Source organism: Pseudopodoces humilis, chromosome 1, assembly GCF_049639895.1.
Source record: "Pseudopodoces humilis isolate 2021_Gansu_Grassland_sample_001 chromosome 1, ASM4963989v1, whole genome shotgun sequence".
Lineage (NCBI taxonomy): Eukaryota > Metazoa > Chordata > Aves > Passeriformes > Paridae > Pseudopodoces > Pseudopodoces humilis.
Window position 1 is genome coordinate 46354932 of NC_142200.1, and position 19440 is coordinate 46374371.

General features: G+C 45.9%; 1 protein-coding gene across 1 annotated transcript in view; it reads right to left on the reverse strand.

Annotated features, from left to right (window-relative positions):
- CABLES1 (Cdk5 and Abl enzyme substrate 1) overlaps positions 1–18296 on the reverse strand; it is a 70732-nt gene extending 52436 nt beyond the window's left edge. The window contains exon 1 of the mRNA XM_005517438.3: positions 17773–18296. Coding sequence (XP_005517495.2) covers positions 17773–18296 — 524 coding nt within the window. The remainder of the gene's footprint in view (positions 1–17772) is intronic.
- Between the last annotated feature and the right edge of the window lie 1144 nt (positions 18297–19440).

A 19440-nucleotide genomic window follows, 5' to 3' on the forward strand; every position in this document is an offset into this window, starting at 1 on the left:
TGTTGGAGCAAGCGCTGCCTGAGGTGAATAAAATCCCCTGCTGGGCAGTGTATGTACATCAGCCCCCCCAGACACACCCCAGCACACCAAAGCTGTGAGCCAAGGCAGCCCTGCCTCCTTGTACACCCAACTCCGACTTTCTGCTTTTATTTTTGATGCTATTCACAGCAAAATCAAAAAATCTCCTATTTCATGGGGAATGGAGCATTTTGATTTGCCTGAAGCCAAAGTTTCACCTAGATTTTTTTTTCCTTTTATATACACAGAAGCATACATATTCATCTGCACATACGATATGAAAGATACATACTCAGGAAAACAAAAGAACATTTCCCACTGTTTGAACATGCCTCCTTTATGAAGAATTATTGAAAAAAAAGTTCACAGAGTTTCCTCTGGTTTGGCTTAACAGCTTTAAACGTTGTGCTTCCAGACAGACAGAAAATCTGGCTTACCCACAGCTTCCCCCCCTCTCTGCTCCACATTTAACAGGTCGCTGTTGTGACCACAAGAAAGATGGCAACTGCTGCTAAAACTTTAATCTCCCCCTAAAGTTGTAATCTTTATATAGCAAATATAATGAGCTTTCTCAGTGACATACTTCAACAATGTTTAACAGGATTGCATAAGCAAAGTTATATTTAAATCCACTGAAAATGCAACCCAATTCTCCACAGTCTGCTCTGGTGATAATTAATGACAGATTTCATTAATATTCACTTATCCAATATTTTTTCTTGTAGGATTGTGTCCTGCTAACACCAAGACAGTGGAGAAGAGCTGTCTTCTATTAAAGAAGCTCTGTTAGGCATCACAGATAACATATGGAGCGTGACCATGCTGTTCTCTATCCTCTATTACCCCTCAATTTTATTCTCTAGAAATTGTTCCAGGCGCTAGTTCCAGGCTATAACTAGAGTAGGAGCAGGAGGTATTCTGCCACTGCTGTCAGAGAAGCCATTGGAGGACAGAAAAGGAAAAAAGAAAAGAAGTTTCCAAGTATTTTGCAAAGTAGTCAAACACTTGGAGGTGGCAAGGTTTCACCAGGAAGCACCAAATTATCTATCCTATTCTCAAACAGGAACAGTCAAGAGACACTCTTTTATGCCAATGAAATTTCAGTTTCCCAGGGCAACACAAGGATGATACCACAACAGCCTCCCTCTCTAGGGCAGGCTGCAGGAATGTTACCCCCAGCTCTGCACTTAATGCAAAAGTAGGAAAAATCACATGAAGCCATATCCCCCAACCTCTCTCACAATCCACACCTCACCACAAAATAAGTCTTGAGCCCAAATCTCTGCAGCATTCTAAGCTCCTCCTAGCTATGGAGGAGGACAGGGAAGTGAGGAGGAAAGTGGGAGGAAGAAGGAAACAGCTGCTTCCCCTTCCCAACCCGGTATTTCTCCTGAAAGATCTGATCTCCACCTCATACACAGAGTGTAACAGGAGCTACTTTCTTTTCCTGTGTCCTGGAAAAATATGGACAAAACCCCTTACTCTCCTTTACTCTTGCAAATCATCTACCCTGTCTGTGCCACTTTTGCTGGGAAGCTGAAGCAGCATCTTTTGCTGGGCTGCAGAATCCTGTGCAAAGACAACTGTCACTCCCAGCATTTAGTTTTAATTCCCATTTGAAGCCCAGTGAACTACTCCAGAGCATAACAAAATGTCCATTAAACTTTGTAAAGAACCAAGACTTCAATTTCAAAAATATTTATCTTGATCTCAAAGATGCTCACTCTAACTTCTGACTCCATGGGCGAATGATTTGACAGACCACACATACATAAAAAATCAGAAACTGAAAAGAAATTCAGTAACACCAACCTCCCAAGCTATGCACTGGGAAGCTGGCCATGGAATTGCCTGATTTCTTGAATACTTGAGAGGAGGTAAAACTTTATTTCAACTCATGGATTACGGCAACAATTGGAGAGAAATTCTTATAAATAAGGCTCACAGGTTCAAGAGGCAGCTGTTTGTCCCATCCTGACATTACGTGTTGGCACAATCCTGCAGTGCCACTGCTCAGTTTTCAAGGTTCTTTTACTATTGGCGGTGAACGTGTTATTGTCAAAGACTGTCAAGTCAACCACACCCAGTCATTTTAATCAGACACCACACAGCTGGATTCATACCCCAAAGCCAGGACTGTGGGCAGCTGTCAGCCCCACAGCCACCACAAAGCGAGCAGCTGCTGCTGGGACAAGTTTCAGCAAGAGCAGGCGGTGAGCTACTCACAGGCACTGCTGTCGGTATGACCACAAAACAGGTAATTGTGAACAAGCTCCAAGCTGGATTTGAACAGCTCAATCCAGCAGGAGGTGACACCCCATCTCACGACAGGTTAACGACGTGCTGGGGATTTGGCATGCCCCAGAGCAGCTGGCTGGTTTCGTTGAGATGGGCAATGGTGCCCCTGGGTCACATCCACAGAAGAAAGGCATTTTTGAAACAGGAGGCAATTGCCTTGCTGAAAAAGAAATGTAATAATAAAAAGAAATAAAATCAGAAGTGCCTCCTGATGGACTTCAGTATGACAAGTTTCTGGGAGAAGAGAACAAAAGCTGTCCATGCGTCCAGGCCCTAACCTCAAATACCACTGGATGGGTGGAGGATGTGAGAACAGAGTCAAGCCACGAGAAGGATGCCTGGTTCCCCTTGCATTTCTCTTCACCTCCTCCTATAAACTCAAGAACCACACTGCTGATCATTAGGGTGTGGTGGCTTGTTTTCCAGTTTCACATCTACCTTAGCCTGGCCCCTGCTGTGGGACATGCCAGTGCAGAGGCAGCTCCCCAGACAGCCCCCCATACTCCTGGGGCACACTTTGCTATTGAGCTCTCCCCAGCAGCTGCATCTTCCCATGACAGCAAGGACCAAGGCAGACACTAAAAGCAGCACTGAGATGGGCACAGTTGTTACCACTTCCATGGTGATATCCAGCATTTTCCAGAGAGCCTCATCTCCATGAAAAACATATACACAAGGACTCTGCATGTGCACATGTTGCATTCAGTATTCATTGCTGGTTCTCTGAAAGTGGAAGGCATGAGAGACCTGTGACTCGGTTTAAACAACAAAAACAAAGCTAAAACATATTAAACATTCATGAATTTCTGTGAATCCTTAATGAATCTTATTTTCTGCCTTCTGTTACGTAGCTCTTTAGGGCTACGTCCTTTAATTTTTTATTTCTTTTATCTTGAAAGCTAGAAACTTTGTCAAAACAGCAGAATGCAAGGGGATTAGGCTGAGCATCTCCACTTCTTCTCAACAATCCATTAACTTTGAAAAGCCTCTACCATAGATTGGAAGACTTTGGAGCTGGAAATACTGGAATAACTTCCTCTGCCACAAAAATGGAAAGGAGACATGGGACCCTTTATCAGGTCATGTGACTCAAATGTCGCTAATGCTTCCAACCGTCATGAAAAAACATTAAAATCTTACGCAGAAAGAAAAGAAAATAAAGTTTGAGTCCCTGAAAATGGATAATATTCATCTGGCTCCCTTACTCCATTCAATCAATTAAGCAGTGTACTTCTGAAAGCTGAAAAAATTAAATGTGGGGTAATATGAGAGCAGAGGCAGACCTCTGTGCTGTCTTAACCCAGCGTTGTTAACCCAGAGTTGGAGTTTAAGGTGATACTTCGGGTTGTGAAATAAAATCCTGGAATTTTGAACATATTTGCTTCAGTGAGCCTCTGCTTTGGGGCCACTAATCCCTTTAATTGCCCCAAATCACCTAGAGGCAGAAAAATCTTTGTTCTATAAGCAGCATTAGGCAGACAACAAAGCCCTTCATCATAAAACCAGCTGGGGAAAGTTTGACAGCAGCTCATCATGTCTTCCTAGATTAAGTACATTAAAAAGAACATAAAGCATTAAGTGCCATGAAAAAAAATCTAATTGCACACCATCGTTTACAAGAACATCTCAAACTTTCCCTCTAAGATTTTAAAATATACCAGACCAGTAGTGCAAAGAGGTCACTTACAGCAATAAATTGTTCTGATCCTGTCAAAACTCCCGCACTTCAGTATTCGTAACAAAGGTGTTAACTGCTTGACTAATGATGCATTTCTGCAGAAACCTCAGCTGATGGGGCTCATGCTCTAATCAAACTACAAAACTGCTCCAATTTGACTATTTTAGGCAATGTCTTTATGAGCCAAAGGCAACAAATTACCTGGAAAAGTAAGACTGAACATATCTGCAAGTGTTTGCAGGATCAGGCTCTATTTTTATATTGCCTTTTATCAATGACAAAAGCTAATTTAAAAAATTGCCTCTTTCAAGAGATGGTACTAAATATAATACAAGATTTACTTTGTAAAAGCCTTGAGGGTGTGTTAAAACACACAAAAACTATCTCCTAAAAAGGATTAAGACATATTTAGATGGCACAGACATGAAATGCAATCCGAACAACTCCAGTACAGATACTAATCATGTGAAATGGATAACCTCATAATATCACACATCTTAGATCATCTGACTTGTGTGTCTGTCTGCATATTCAACATCACAGCCCCAAGCTGAAAAAACACAGACAGAGAAGAAAGAGATTCTTGTTTCCTGGTAAAGCTTCTTGCATTAAAGAAGTGAATGCAGGGCAAAAGGCCCATTCAAAAATGTGTCACAAAACACTTCACCACAGACCTAGGAGCTTTGTTGTGAGAGGAGAAAGGAAAAAAAGAAAAAAGGATTTTGAGCAACAATATTGACTAATGGGATTATGTATATACAACAGTCTCCCATTCACAACACCCTCCCAGGGAGCTGAACACAAGCTCAATTTTACCTGCGCCAGGAACAATTACATCATTTTATGGCAGATATTAAGCCAGCAGGGTACAGACCACAAAGCTGCTACCAAAAATACTTAATCTTCCAAGGAGGATATCAGACAGGCAATTAAAGAAACAGTAATCCTCCGCCAAACATTACATTTTATCATCTGTAAACGTACATCTGTAAATCTCTCTTTGTTTTAAGTAGGAGCCCATGAAACATACATTTTTGTAGAGTAATTCTGGTAATCTAAAGCTTCCAAATTATATATAATGTGCTAATAGTGTGTATATATGTATACATATATCTGTGTGTTATATAATGTATATAATTATATATAATATATAATATCTGGGTAAGTAAAACACAGAAAATAGAATCCTGATGACAATATAGCAGCACATGAAGACAAACTGTTCAGCATCCTTTTGAGCTTGCTTGCATCCAAAATCTTTCCTGTATTCATATTAGACAGAAGGGGTATACAGAAAGAGACCCTAGGAGTGAGCATCCCTTCTTTTTAATATATGAACTAATTTTTCACCCAACCACAACAAGCATATATGCTTTGAAGGTTTTTAAGAAAAAGGAAAAAAAACAAACCAGAAGACAAATTTGGGAGTAGAACGGCTCCAGCTCTAGACAGGAAAAACGGTGTTTTAGCAACCGGAAAAACTTCTTCATGCACCTCAAAGAATAAACACAGCTATGAATACAGAATAAACATCCTTGATTGTACTAATAAGAACAAATATAATGTAGGCACACAGCTATTGTCTGAAGAAAAGCACATCCAAAGCTTTCACAGTGACAACTCCAGCCCCCTGCCACACTCCAACAGGCGCTGCACAGCCTTGCAGACTGCCAGGACAATGTCAGCAAGGAAAGGGGTGGTCAAGTGCTGTGATGGTCACCACCACGTGCCTGTGGTGAAGCTTTCCAGCGCAAGAATGTGTCAGGAGTGCAGCAGAGGAGGGGGGAGCATAGAGTTTGCAGCCAATGCTGAGGTTCCCCCAGAGGTGTTGTTGTGGCGCAGTGAGTAGCGCTACCAGCAGTGGTAGTTCGGATACTCGATCCTGACGGCAGGAAAACATCTCCACAAATTCAACAAGCAAAATGAGGGATGCAGGTGCTAACAGAGCAGCACTCAGCTACCTGTGACAGAGCAACAATGAGAATCGTGAAAATTTCCTCTCCTGGCAGGATTTGCTAACTGCTATTTGGAAAACAGAAGATTCACATTTTTCATTTTTCATTTAGAAGCAGCAGGACGTTAGTAATCTGTCCAGATATGGAACCAGAATTGCACTTCTGCTGCTGTCTCTTTGACTGCCAGAGAACCCGCAGCATTTTCTGTCCTTCCCACAAGTCTCTGCAAAGGAAGAAGGTTGAACAAAGTGCCACTATATGAGGGCCATGGCCCCCACAGCAGCAGGAAAAAAAACAAATTATGCAAAACTTGTACTGTTTTGCTTCAGTCACCCTTTGCCTCCTCAGACCTGAACAATAACGAGCTTGTCTAACATGGAGGAAAGGGGGGAATGGCTTTGTGCTTGGATGGGTCAGAGCAGATAAATGCAGAGATGTGCTCACCAAACACCACCTGCATCTGGCTGGAGTAAGCAAGAAACACAGAGGTGTTTCTCACAAGGGTGAGAAGCTGCAGACAGCAGCACCAAGAGAAGACCACAACCCTACCCCTCTGTACAAAATCCTGGTGTGGCTCCCCCTACCAAATCTCTGGAGGGATAAAGCATGAAGTCACATTTGAGAGCTACTAACATAGATGTCATTGGCAAAATTTTGCCCTATTGCTTCCACTGAAAGTGAAATCAGCTATACTTTGTATAAAAGTGTGGCTTTTTATTTTCTTTTGATTAAAAAAATGAGCCCTCCTTGCCAGACCACAGGAACAGAAACCACTACTTCCTCAGTCACTGCATGTTCACATCTAAAAAAAGCCCTGGACAAGGATAAAACCATGCTGGGTATGGCATCAGACCTCTGCATTGATCAAGCTCACAAACTGCCATCAACATGTGACAGACAATTTTGAAATTTTGGTTTTCCTGTTTTACCTTTTCCACTAAACAGACAGGAAATATATCTGTTAATGTGAACAACTGAACAAAGAAAAGTAATATCCATTTTTGCAGAATCTACCACATTACAAAATGAAAATCTAGAGAGCCCACGACTGACCAATAAAAAAACAAATCCCTCCTCAGTTCCCTAGGGACCTGAAGTCAAGTTTTCACTACCATAACCCCTCATCTTGGGAAAGTGGATGTGAGGATCAAGAGCCTCCCAAAAGATAATTTCTTCTAACTTATGAAAATGTTAACCCCCAAAACAAACAAATAAACAAAAAACCAGTCAGGAGCATGTTGAAATATTCTTGGGGAATCACGCAAAACAAAGAACTGCAACAACTGCAAGGCAAGTGCCAGTTACACAAAAGACCGTGCCACCCTTTACTGTTGCTATCACATTCATTTATCCCTTAAGATATTCAAGATATGCAATCGCTCAACGGGTTGGAAATAGTACCTCTGCACTTAAAATAGAAAAGACAGGCCTAATCCTGTTCTCATTTGTACCTGAGCAACCCTGCAATTAATTCAGAGGTTGTTCGTTTTCAGGTGCCTTGATCTTTGCAGACAGGCAGTGGCTTACAAGCGGTTTTTCATGCCAGCCTCTTTGCTCTCAGCCCATCCTCCCCAAGGGAGCGAATTCCAGTTACAACCCACACCCTTCTGCAGTGCCCTATTGCACTAAACAGGACATGGGCTTGGGGCTTAGGCCCCAAGGAATATGGGGGAGTAATGGTATTTTGTACAGCACTGAGCATAGCACCGGTACTTGCACTGGAAGAAACATCCTCACTCCTGTTGCAACTCTGCATCTTGCAGGAGAAGGAAGCCTGCGAGCTCACAAACACACTGCAAGAAAATACACATTTCCATTCACATCATTTATTCAACCTTCCCACAGAGCATGACGACAGCATCAGAAAATACTGCCTTGAAATTGTCTGTTTAAGGGTGCTGGCAAATTCATACAATTTGTGGTTTTTATTTTCAAACGTGTCTGCTCAAAGTTGCTCCCTGTTGCACCCTAGCACTGTCTTTGACTTGAATAGCCTTACATCAATAAGGAAACTAATGAACAAACAAGGAACAAGTATTTCTAATAATCTCTTTAAAACAAACAGAAGCAATTCAGACAATGAAGTCTGTTCCTTAAAACAAATGTGTGCAGACACTTGCTACTTGTGAGGCTGCTCTTGAGTTCTGCAGTACCTGGAGTGCCTTTTAAAATAGAAGAATATTTTATCTTGAGGCAAGTCATGCACATGGAAAAATACAGATTTTCCAAATAAATCTCAAAGGTCACAATGGAGGTATTTGACAGTGGCACTTTGTGTTCTGCTGTAAATAAATCTGCCTCTTTAAGCAACCACCTCTGAGCTCTCACTTCTGGATTAGCTTATGCTAAAAAATGGGATTCTACAAAGCAGTGAACACCACCAATTAAAAATCAAACCCAGTTTTGCTTTAGGAAAACAGCCTCATATAATTAAGGAGGTTCCACAATGCTGAAGAAAAAGGTTTATGTAAACTCCATTTTTAAAAATACAAACGCAACCCTTTGTGCTTTAAAGGCCACAGTTCCAAGGCTATTAACAGCAAATGAAGATCCTTCCTCACCTTTTTATATAACCTGATGCAGCACCTGCACGACTCACCTACCTAAGCAATTAAACTGCACTTTGCACTGTAACACCTGAAAGCTGTTTTGCCTCTCTTCCTATTATCCAAAAAACATCTCCATGTTTTGCAGTCAGAAACGCTATCATTCACTTAACTAAATTCAGGGAACTATGAAGCATGCTTGTAACTACCAAACCTCCTCATCTGCGCCCATGTCCTAGGTATCAAGATGGGTGTCTTCATTTTCAAGTAGCTGTCACCTAATGAGGACTTTAGTCCCTGTTGTGCATGTCCACCACACCCCATGGACACGTGGGCAATACTTCTGTCACCCTGCATTTGTCTGGGTGTAGCTGATTGCAGCCTTGACTGGAAAAGGAGGAAATTAATCTACTCTTATGTTGGATCTGTAGGTATTAACAGAGGCGCGAAAGCAACAGGAAAATAAAATTTTGACAAAACATAAGGAATAAAGTTGGCGAGTTAAAACCCCAGAAAGATATTTTCCAGATGCATTTCAGACCACAGCTGACATCTGGCTTCTGCTCTACCCTACACCCTTCACACAGGCTGAGTACAGTGGGGTGGGGAGTGCAGGTTCCTAGAACATGTCCCTGTGAACAGGGAGCAATGAGAGCTTTATGAGCTGCATTTCTGCATACACAAACGTATGTATGTGATCCAAGCAGGCCTGAAGGCAAAGGGCTTTATGTGACATTCACCTCCTGGCTCCCCCATTCTCCATCCCTATATCTGCTGGGGGTACTGCATGAAACCAGATTGCCACAGGGGCAATCCCTGAGTGCCAAAGGCATCCTGTCTCCTTGGGGCAGAGAGGCTCTGCTCTCCCCTCCTCCAGCACCATGCACCCTAATTCAGCAGACCTCTTTCTGAAGCAGGCTGGTGAAGTTGCACCCTTCTATGGGCACACCACAAGGCTGGGAGTAGAACCCACTTCTCTGCTAGCTGCAGGGGGCAACAGACTGCCCCAGTGCTGTGAGTTATCTCTGTAAAAAGCAATAGTAATAATATCCCTTCAATCATGATGAAACTAAATCCATGCCACTGTGCCAGCATGTACACCTCCTGTCAAAAAGGGAGAGAGCTCAGCTCAGGATCTCTTGCCTTCTCCTCTCCCCTTTCTGGTATATGAACCTCTGCATCATCCAACCTCGTTGGAGGGCTAAGACATCTCCTTGCACTTCCACCCGTGGCAGACCTACCAGAAACAATGATGCTGGAAATGATGGAGCCTTCCACATTTGTCCATTCAATTTCCTTACTGGGGGTTACTAACCCTCTTAGCTACCTGCAGTGGCTCTTTCTTCATCCTGGAAAGGGAAAGGAAATGATGCCCCAAAGAGGGCAGAGGATAAACAAACCTGTCACCAGCCTTCCCACACCGCAGAAGATGCAAGCAACAAGGACAGCAATGATGCCTGTGGTTGGTACTTACTGAGGCTGCACTGGTACCACCACCACATCCCAGTATCACTTCTCTGTCCCTTGTGTACACAAAAAAATCTGAAGGTATGACCTGTGCAGTCATGGGTGAAGCTACCCACAGAAGACAGCACATGGATGGCAGAAAAAAAGAGCTCAGTGCAAGTAGGCTGCTAACCCAGTGGCACTGATGAATTCCCAGGAATTCACTAGGAATGCCCAATATCCTACCCTAAGCCCAGAGAAGGGGAAAAGCAAGCTCAAGAGCTTAATCCCTGCTTGTTTCATACAGCTCAGTTCCTGCTACATGGTGCAGAAAGAAGTCATCATAATGTCACCTTACAGATTTTTCCTGTTACACAAAAAGGGGATGTTTTTTTTCTTTGCAGGAAAATTTATGCTTCTTTTGAATGCCTTTACCTATAAACTGATGTGCCTATGTCTGATTTGCCTTGACAGCATGTAGATCTGAAAACTTAATCATATTTACCTTGGTAATATGATTATCTCTAGGAGAACCAAAACATAATCCATTGTTGACTGAAAAATTATGATAAACTTCTCTAGCTTTCCATCTTTTAATCCCACCAATACTATAGAGTCAAATCCCTGATATTGCAAAGATTTACTTCCTAGCAAAACATCATACACTGGTGCTTGATTTAACTGAGCAATTTTATATATAAGTAAACATACAGTCCAGGCTTTTCAGGATCCCTTGTCAGAGAGGACATACCTTCCTCTGTTATCCAAGACAATGAGTGGAAAATATATTTCAATTGTGGTGAGTGAATCTTTCCCCAAACCTCAATTTCACAAAACTGCTAGCCTGATCTATAACAACACAGGGGGAAACACCACTGCTTGCTAAGAACATGCAATTGTGCTCTATATTCAGATGAGGTGAAAAGTTGCTTGTTTTTTTTTAAATACTTCTGCTAGAAAAGAAGATAGCCTTTGCTTCACTTCTCATTCACTTCTCAGTTTTCCACAACAGAAAACCTTCCCTAGGCAAACACTCTGAAACACTGCTTCTAAAAGCAGTGCTGGCTTTGAAATACATCATGAGAACAAAAAATACATTTAGCATTGATGACAGGAAAGCAGTTGCTGTGAACATAACACGCCAGCCCTTGTAAAGGAACTTCACAGTTCCTTAAATATGTATCCCCCTAAATCTGCATATTGCACACTGAAAAGCAAATCCCAAGAGTCCTAGAAAGCTCCCACTGGCACATCACGTTTTCTCCAACTACAGTTGAATTTTCTTCTCCTAAATGCTCTATCAGGCTCTCTATCCTACCCTTGCAGCAAAAAAAAAAAAAAAAAATCCCAAACAAAAAATCCCAAAACTTCTGAAAGCCCTTCGTTACAAAAACAAATACCATTCCCTAAACTTCTCAGCATGTTATTTGCAAACAACAGGCCAGCAAGCAGATATTCTCCATATGCCAAATTATGTCATTCCCATTTTCTAGAAAGAATACTTCTCACAGCAAACTGGCAAGGGTTTTTTTCAGTTGGGTTGTGAAAAGAGCCAGCTCTGTGTCTTGCTGCACCTGCTGCGTTGCTAAGTCTGGTATCTGGTGGCAGCCCCACAACTATCCATAGCAATTCTGGGTCCAGAAAAGAGTTTGTCATAAAGGCTGAGTACACCCTCAGAGGTACTGGCAAATGTTCAGAGGTGAATTCTGTGGATATTTGTATATAGATTCCTGCAGACATCAGCTTGTCCCATTTGCAAATAGAATCTGCTTTCCCACGCTTCTCAAGGGACAAGCTGGTGCATACAGAAGTTCCAGTGTACCGAAGCCCCAACATATAAAACCAAACTTCTGCATTTTTAGGTTAAATATAAAAAACAGCCTTTTCATTCATGTGGTGGAGAACTTACACTACAAGAGTAGTGCAGCTGAAACCAGAGGGAGAAAATAATTAAAGAAAATAAATAAATCAAGACTTGGTTCTGCTTCTCATCTTTACCTTCCATCCATTTGCTGTACTACTGAGTCTCCTGACAGCCCACCTGACATTTACTTTTTTGAAACAAGGAAATCACAGAATTTATAGAAGATTGGGCTTTTTTCCTCTTTTCAGAAAGCACACTTGGGCAATCTCATATTTGTGTTTTAGGTGTTTTGAACTGTTCCAAAGCTAAGCAGTATCTTCTGCCAGAAGAGTTCTCAAAGTCATAATTGCAGACTAAAGCATACTTCATATGCAAAAGCTATCATCAAACTATGATCTGTCATTATCCTATTTATCTACCAATAGAACTATGTGATGTCTTTTGTGATGGTCTGCAGGGCTAGTGACTCACATAGCTGCTACCCATTTTCATCATTTCAAGGTGCTTTCAACACTGTTATGGTACAGATGAAAGTTATATAGCAGGCTTCTAAGGAAAAGATCAAGTTTGGCTGCCTGCACAGGAGATTTACTGGTAAATAAAAGGGTGAAAAGACAGATCAAGTAGTGGAAATACACCCAGCACATAAGCAAACCTGCTGAAATTTGTTCCTTCTGCTCTCCTATAACCACAGCACTATAACCACACATGGCAGGGTTGGACCTGGAAAGCTTTGCATTCGCAGCCAGTGAGGGCAGCCAACACAAAGATGACTTCTCATGGGTTACCAGCTCAGGTTTCTTCACAGGGGTTAATGTGTACCCATCCAGGTATATCCCTCTCATCTGTCCAGCTCTAAGGCTGCCTCGCTCTGAAACCTGCAGAGTCCTGAGGCTCTGGCAGACACAGCTGCCTCTCAGCATCTGTCCCTCTGTAAAGCTCCCTCATTAATTCCCTAGTACGCATGACCACCATGTTCTGTCCCACTGTTCTGCTCTTCAGAATTGACAGCAAAGGGTTTTTTTCCTTGTCTGAAGAATATTAACCTTTTTTATCTGCCAGAGATGCTCACTAAATAGTATAATAAGAGCCTATAATATGCCAGAGCAAATTTCTGTGGGATTTGTTTTTAAAAGCTTGTGTACTAAGGGAACAAGGCTGCTGCCCATCTATCTGTGTCATATTCCAATGACTTCTCAACCACTGGTCAACTCCAACTAACACTGGAAGATCTTCCCATTTCCACCAGTTTCAAAGGAAGTACCAGAGGCAGGCACAAACATCTGTGCCCTGAATAAGGGAAATGTCTGGCAGAGACCAGTGGTGGTGAAAGCTGGTCTGTGTGATGTGGGGCAGGCTGTGCTCAGCACAAGCACAGCTCAGCGAGCCCAGCAGCATCAGTGACTGCCCCTGCACAGCTCTTGGTGAGCGAAAGGACCCAGCCTCTCAGCGTGCTCGTGCTGAAGGGTGCACCCAGCCCTCCTTACAGGACTCACAGAGGAGCTCACACACTGTGTGCTACTACTGAAACAGCCCTTATTACCCGAGTCTTAACCCTGCTGCTGAACACTCCCCCTTCAGGGTGGCACAGGAATTTAGCCTCCTGAAGTGACAACTGAGGTCAATAAGCATCCCCTTCTTTAGAGCCAGCAGCTATCAGTGGTATACAAGGTCGCACACCTAAGAAAAGCCTTAGTTTAGCATGTGCACTTCCCATTGACTTCTCAGACCATCAAATTGCTGTCTTCATGCTATGCTTGTATACGTCATTCTGAAATCCATGCTGCCCAAAGGGCTTTAGGTTCAGTGAATAGCAGAGTGTCCATCACACACAAAAGGGCTGATGAGCTTTCAGTGACTCACAGGCTACCTCTTGATGCTGAGATGACCCCACCGGGTGGAAAGTGCTCCCAGCTCTTTGTTCTGCTCCCCTTTCAGGACTCTGTCTGTAAGACACTTGTTTCTGAGACACTCTTCTTTTGTCTCTTGTGTGTTCAGTTTGGAGGCATCTTCTCTGTAGGCTGAAACTGCACTGCCTGCCTGCCCAAGGCCATGGACAACTGGATCCTGACCCCTCAGCTCTCCACCACAAATACCCAATGGACGGATTCAGCCCCTAAACACAATCCTGGAGGCTTCCTGCAGCACTAACAACCCATGAAACTTTTCAAACCCACTGAAGTCAAGGAAGTCAACCATTCTAGCATCTCCCTTCATTGCATGTCTCCAAAAGATAAATATTGAGGCCAAATGCAACTCTGTCCTTTCTAATAGGTAGAAATAAATTGAATTTTCACAAGCTTAGAATTACTTAGGAAGTGAGATTTATTGTAGGTCAGTAAATTCTGAAGAAAAATCTGTTTGGACCATGATAACCTCAGTGTCCTTCTGAATGGACCTCTCCCCAGTGATAACTCAGCAGATACTCTCTCCTTGCTTCCCAGCACCTGCTGCTCCCAGAAGGAATTTTCCTGCCCATCTGCCTTCAAATCTGACATGGTGACACAGACAAATGCAACCTTAAGCATTGTTTAAACTCCAAATCCAATCACCAATTTGCTTCCTTATCAAAACAGAAAAAAATCCAAAAATAACACAAAAAAAGAAGCATGTGCTTGTTTCTAACCACCTGGCCCACTGGGAAAGGAAGCTTCACATATGGAGATAGCAATACTTTTCCCAAAGAAAACTATGGCAACAAGAATTATAGGCGCACATAAAAACAGGTACCTGGACCATCACCTAATCCACAGGATGTGAAATTATTTTAAACCAATGTTGTTGAAACCTGATTTCACAGAATTCCTCACTAATTTCAGATTATTCAGCTATTAAAATGAATTATAATATCACATGAAAGAAACCTAGTTACTAATAATCTCATGTCCTTGTCCACTTATTTACCACAAACTGAAACAAACTCCTTCTGCAGGAAAACAGGAGCCTTTGGCACCAAGCAGCCAACTTCTGAACAAGACTATTTTTTGCTATTTACATATAATTACATACTAGCCTCCAAGCAGCTAGAAGCTCCATGTTCCTTTTTTGTATCATTTGTTTCTTGTGAATACACATAGAGCACAAACCCAAACCACATTAATGATAACCTTGTTAAATATAAACTAGTATGCAATTATACAAACTGGTAACACAAACAAAAAAGCCAGGGAACTCTGATTACATGTTCACAATGGTTTCTGAAAACTAAATAAAAATAACATAAGGCTACCTGTCTTGCCTGATATTGTAACAGAAAAAGGTTTCACTTTGTAACTTACCTGTCTCAGCACACAGGACTAGTCTGTCAAACAACTCCTCAAACTCAATTTCAAGCTCACTACACAGAGAGCAGAAGGGTGGGAGGAAAGGCAGCCGGTGCACGCGTGAACTACCAAAAAAATCTGATTTTCCTCCCTGCATCATCCTTCAGATGAGCTAATGCCTGTCCCTGGGCAGGTGCTGTGCCTTTCACCCTGTCACCCTGAGAAGGGCTGGCTGTGTTCTGGGGACTTGGCTCCTTCCTCTCCATTAAGAGAGCAGCAGAAGGGCTGCTCAAACCCTCTGTTCTTGAGCTTGTGCCAGCCCGGTGCATGCCTGTGATTTAACTTGTGTGCAGCCAAGGGTGAACCCAGCAATCAGAGCTCCTACCACACCTTTTCATTAAGAAGATGAGGCACTGGCGTTCTGTGCAACCTCCCCAGTCTGCAGTTGCCCGTTCCTGGTGTTTAAAAATATATGCCTTTTCCAGAAGAGAAACAGATCTGTTGAAGGCAGGCCAAAGTCTGCCCTGGATTGCACACATGCAGCATCACAACAGGCAGCAAAGGCAGGGGACATTACCCAGAGCTCTCCCGCACAAGTGTCAGCCTTAAGCAAGTGCTACAATGGAGAGCCTCACACTTGTCAGTGGAGTAATGCAAAGTCTCCACCACAGCTGTATCTGGCTCTCAAGAAAACAAAACAGCATGAGAAAACCAGCACGTTCCTTGCAGCCTGCACCACAAGAAAATACACGGCAAAAATGACAGCCGCTATAGGATGGGAGGAGCATACTGGAAAGGTTTCCTTAGGTGATTTCCCTTGCCATGGATTTGGGCTATCCATTCAGTTAGTTTGCATACGAGCAGCAAAGCTGAACTTGCAAGACTCTGGATTTCTAGGTTGTAAACAAGAACAGTAATTACCTTTCCCTCTTAAAATCCACTCTGCCCTCATGTAATAGAAAAAAAAACGCAAAAAGCAAAACAAACAACAAAAAACCCAACCCACATAGGTTGTGGAAGAAAATGTTCAGAAAGTGAGCAAAAAGGTGCATGGGAAAAAATAACTGGAAGAGGAAGGGCTAAATGAAGTGGTACCAGTGAGATCTAAGCATCCTTCCCATAACCAAGCACAGGATCAAAGCATGCAAGAAAGGAAAATCAAGGATGATCCCTGGGAATCCAGAAAAGTAACACTGGAACCATGCATCAGTAATAAACTCATTAAGTAGAAGGTTGAGAAGAATGCAGTCTCTTGAATGCTAAGTAAGTTCAAGAGTAGAAAAGCAATTCCCAAATCATGGTCTTTGGGTCACTTCTCCCGCACAAGGCTGTGGGTAGAATCACATCACAGACTGAAATGCACAAGAGTGGGGGTGTGTGTGAGTGTGACATAGCTGTGCAGGTGATCCACGGAGAATTTAAATGGTTGTCACTGCAGAAAATGTTTTGAGAAGCACATGACTAGGAGAAGAAGGGTGGTAACCCACCAACAGGTACTCTGCTTGGGAAGGTGGGGCTCCCTCTAGCACAGCACCTGAAAAGGGGCTCAAAAAAGCCATCAATACAACCTAGATGGAAGGGAAAAAAAAAAACAAACCAACCAACCAACAGTGGGGCATGCAGCTAAAATAACTTTCTTCTGGAATACCTCCAATTCCTCCAAGCTAGTTGGTTTTGAAAAGGACTTTTCTACAGCAATCTATGCTCAATTACCCTTATAAACCCTTGCAATAACATGTGACTCAAAGTCTACCTATTTGTCCAAGGGAGAAAGAAGGAGGGAGTGTGGCAAATGGGGAATGTGGGAGTGGCTGCCAATGTGGGCTTGGGGAGAACAGTCATTTCCTCCAGCTTCTTCCCTGCTTCTTCCCCCCTCAGTCTTTGATATCTGTGTACGTTGTTAAGGAAGTGAAGGAAGGTGATTTTATATCCACAGGCATTTACACATTTTTACATGATTGCACCTTCTTAGCCAGAAGTCTCAGCTTGAGAGCTGAAGCAGGTGAGCTTGTTCCTTTGGGAATTAAAAGGCAAAAGAGTACCCGGCGGCAAGAAACGACCCAGAGGAACACAAAGTGCTTGGTGATAAAGAGCTCATTTAGGGTGGTAGCGAGACGCTGCTTAAACCACGCGTTCGCACCGTAATCCGTGGATTTCGATGCGAAGATTTCCTTGCCCCTTGTGGGCTACCAGACCGGGCTACAGCCCACTTGACTCAGAGCCGGTTCCCAGCCTGCTGTCTATAAGTAAGGACAGGCAGCACGGCGGGATGAATCCACCACCAGTCGGGAGGGCAGGGTGACAAGCGCTGCGCAGCTGGGCTGGGCTGGGCTGCGGCGGGGCACGGCGGCTGTGCAGCCGCACGCCCGCACTGCTGAGCAGGAGAGAAACTTTCAGCCACTCGCACCCAGGCGGGACCGACCGACCGCCTGCTGCCGCCCGGGAGGCTCGGGCACCTCCGCTGACCTGTCCCTGCACGCTCGCACATCCCCGCCGCTGCCGCTGCTCCCTCCCCCGGCCGGACGGCAGCGGAGCCGGCCCCGAGGAGAGAGGCTCCCGCCCCGCGGCTATCGGGTCTCCCTCCCTCCCCACGGCTTCCCCCGGCCGCCCGGCGGCCGTGCCCGCCCTTCCCGAGCCCATCGCCATCCTGCGCATCCCTTATCCCCGCATCCCGAGCATCCCTCATCCCCACGGCGCGGCTTACCGGGACCGCTGCAGCTCGAAGGCGGCGGCGGGGCCGGGCTGCCCCAGCTCTCCGCTGCCTCCGACGCTGCCCTGGGGGCTGGTGCGGCCGAAGGGCACCGGCAGCACCCCGGCCGTGAAGGAATTGAGGCGGCCGCGGCTGCCCGCCGCCGCGGCGCCCAGGAAGGCGGCGGGCGGCACCTGCACCGCGGCGAAGGCGTCCTCCTCCTCCTCCTCATCTTCCTCCTCCTCCGGGGGCTCGGCGGGCGCCGCCGGGGGGCTGCCCAGCCGCGGCGGCGGCTGCGCCTGGCGGGGCCGGGCGGCGGGGCCGGCGTTGCCCGGCGGCGGGGGGCGCCCGTCGAGGGGGATGCTGGTGAGGAAGGAGAGCGCGGCCTGCCTGCGGCGGGGGCCGCTGCGCGCCGGCGGCGGCAGCTGCGGCGTCCCCGGCGGCGGCTGCGGCGCTTTCCTGAGGCAGGGCTCCGCCGGCGGCGGCAGGGGCCCGGCGGCGGGACTGCCAGGGCTGGCGGCGGTGGCGGCCGCCGCCATTGTCGGCCGGCTCCCCCTCCCCTCGCCGCTGGCCGGGCGCTGCCTCTCGCTGCCGGCCCGTCAGGCGGGCGGGCGGCGGGGCATGGGCGCCGCGGTGCCGGCGGGGGGCATGGGGGTGTCGGGGGGTGCGCTCCGCCCGGCCGCGCCGCGCTGCCCCGGGCCCCCGCCGCCCGCCCGCTCCGTATTTATAGGTGCAGCAGCCGCGCCGCCGAGCGCCCTGTGCAATAACACGGCAATCACGTGTGGGAAACGGGGCGCTGGAGGAAAACAAAAGCCCGGCCAGCAGCCCGGAGGAGGAGGGAGAAGGGTGGGTCTCGGCGAGCTCCCTCCTTTCAACCTCTCCTTTTTTTTTTTTTTTTTTCCTTCCCTTTCACCCCCTTCCCTCCTCCTCCTCCTCCTCCTCCTCCTCCTCTTTTTCCCTTCCTGGATGCGTGGGGGCGGGCGGGAGCCGGGGAAGGTGGGGTCTGTGCCCGTAGTACTCGGCACATGGCCCTCGGAGCCCGGCACAGACCGCCCCGGACCCGGGGCTGCGGCTCGGCCCGGCCCGTCTGCGGCACCGGGAGCAGCACTGGGAGCGGCACCGGGATGCAGCCGTGCCGTGCCAACCTGCCCGCTGGTTTTCCCGAATGGGGGCTGGTGCCCGGGACAGACACTGGTAGTGCCCGATGGGCACGGAGGACAGTCGGGGACTGGGAGCGGTCCCCGGGGATGGCGCTTGAATGCCGACGGTGCGTCCTACGGTGCGGCAATCCTGGGCTGTCCCGGCCCCTGCTGCCCCTGCTGCAGTCTGAGGCGGGCGAGTGCCTCTGTGTGTGCAAGTAACATCTCACGGGTTCCGTAAACCATTAAAGCAATCTCCTCCCAGCCTTTCCCTCAACTCCCCTCCCCAATCCTTCACACTCCTCTGCACCAGAGAAAGCACATTTACTTTGCCGTTTCCCAAAAGGACGTATAGCCCAAGCCCCAAATATCTGCAGTCGTGTCGTCTCCAGAGTGATGGCTGTTGAGCAGCTGCCTCATCTGCAGCTGTGGCTTGCGAAGGCGGGCAGCCAGTCCCACCTCAGCATAAAGCTCCTTCATTCCTTCATTACTTTATTGTGATCAACTCAACCATGCTACAAGTGTGCTTGTCCTGTGATGATAA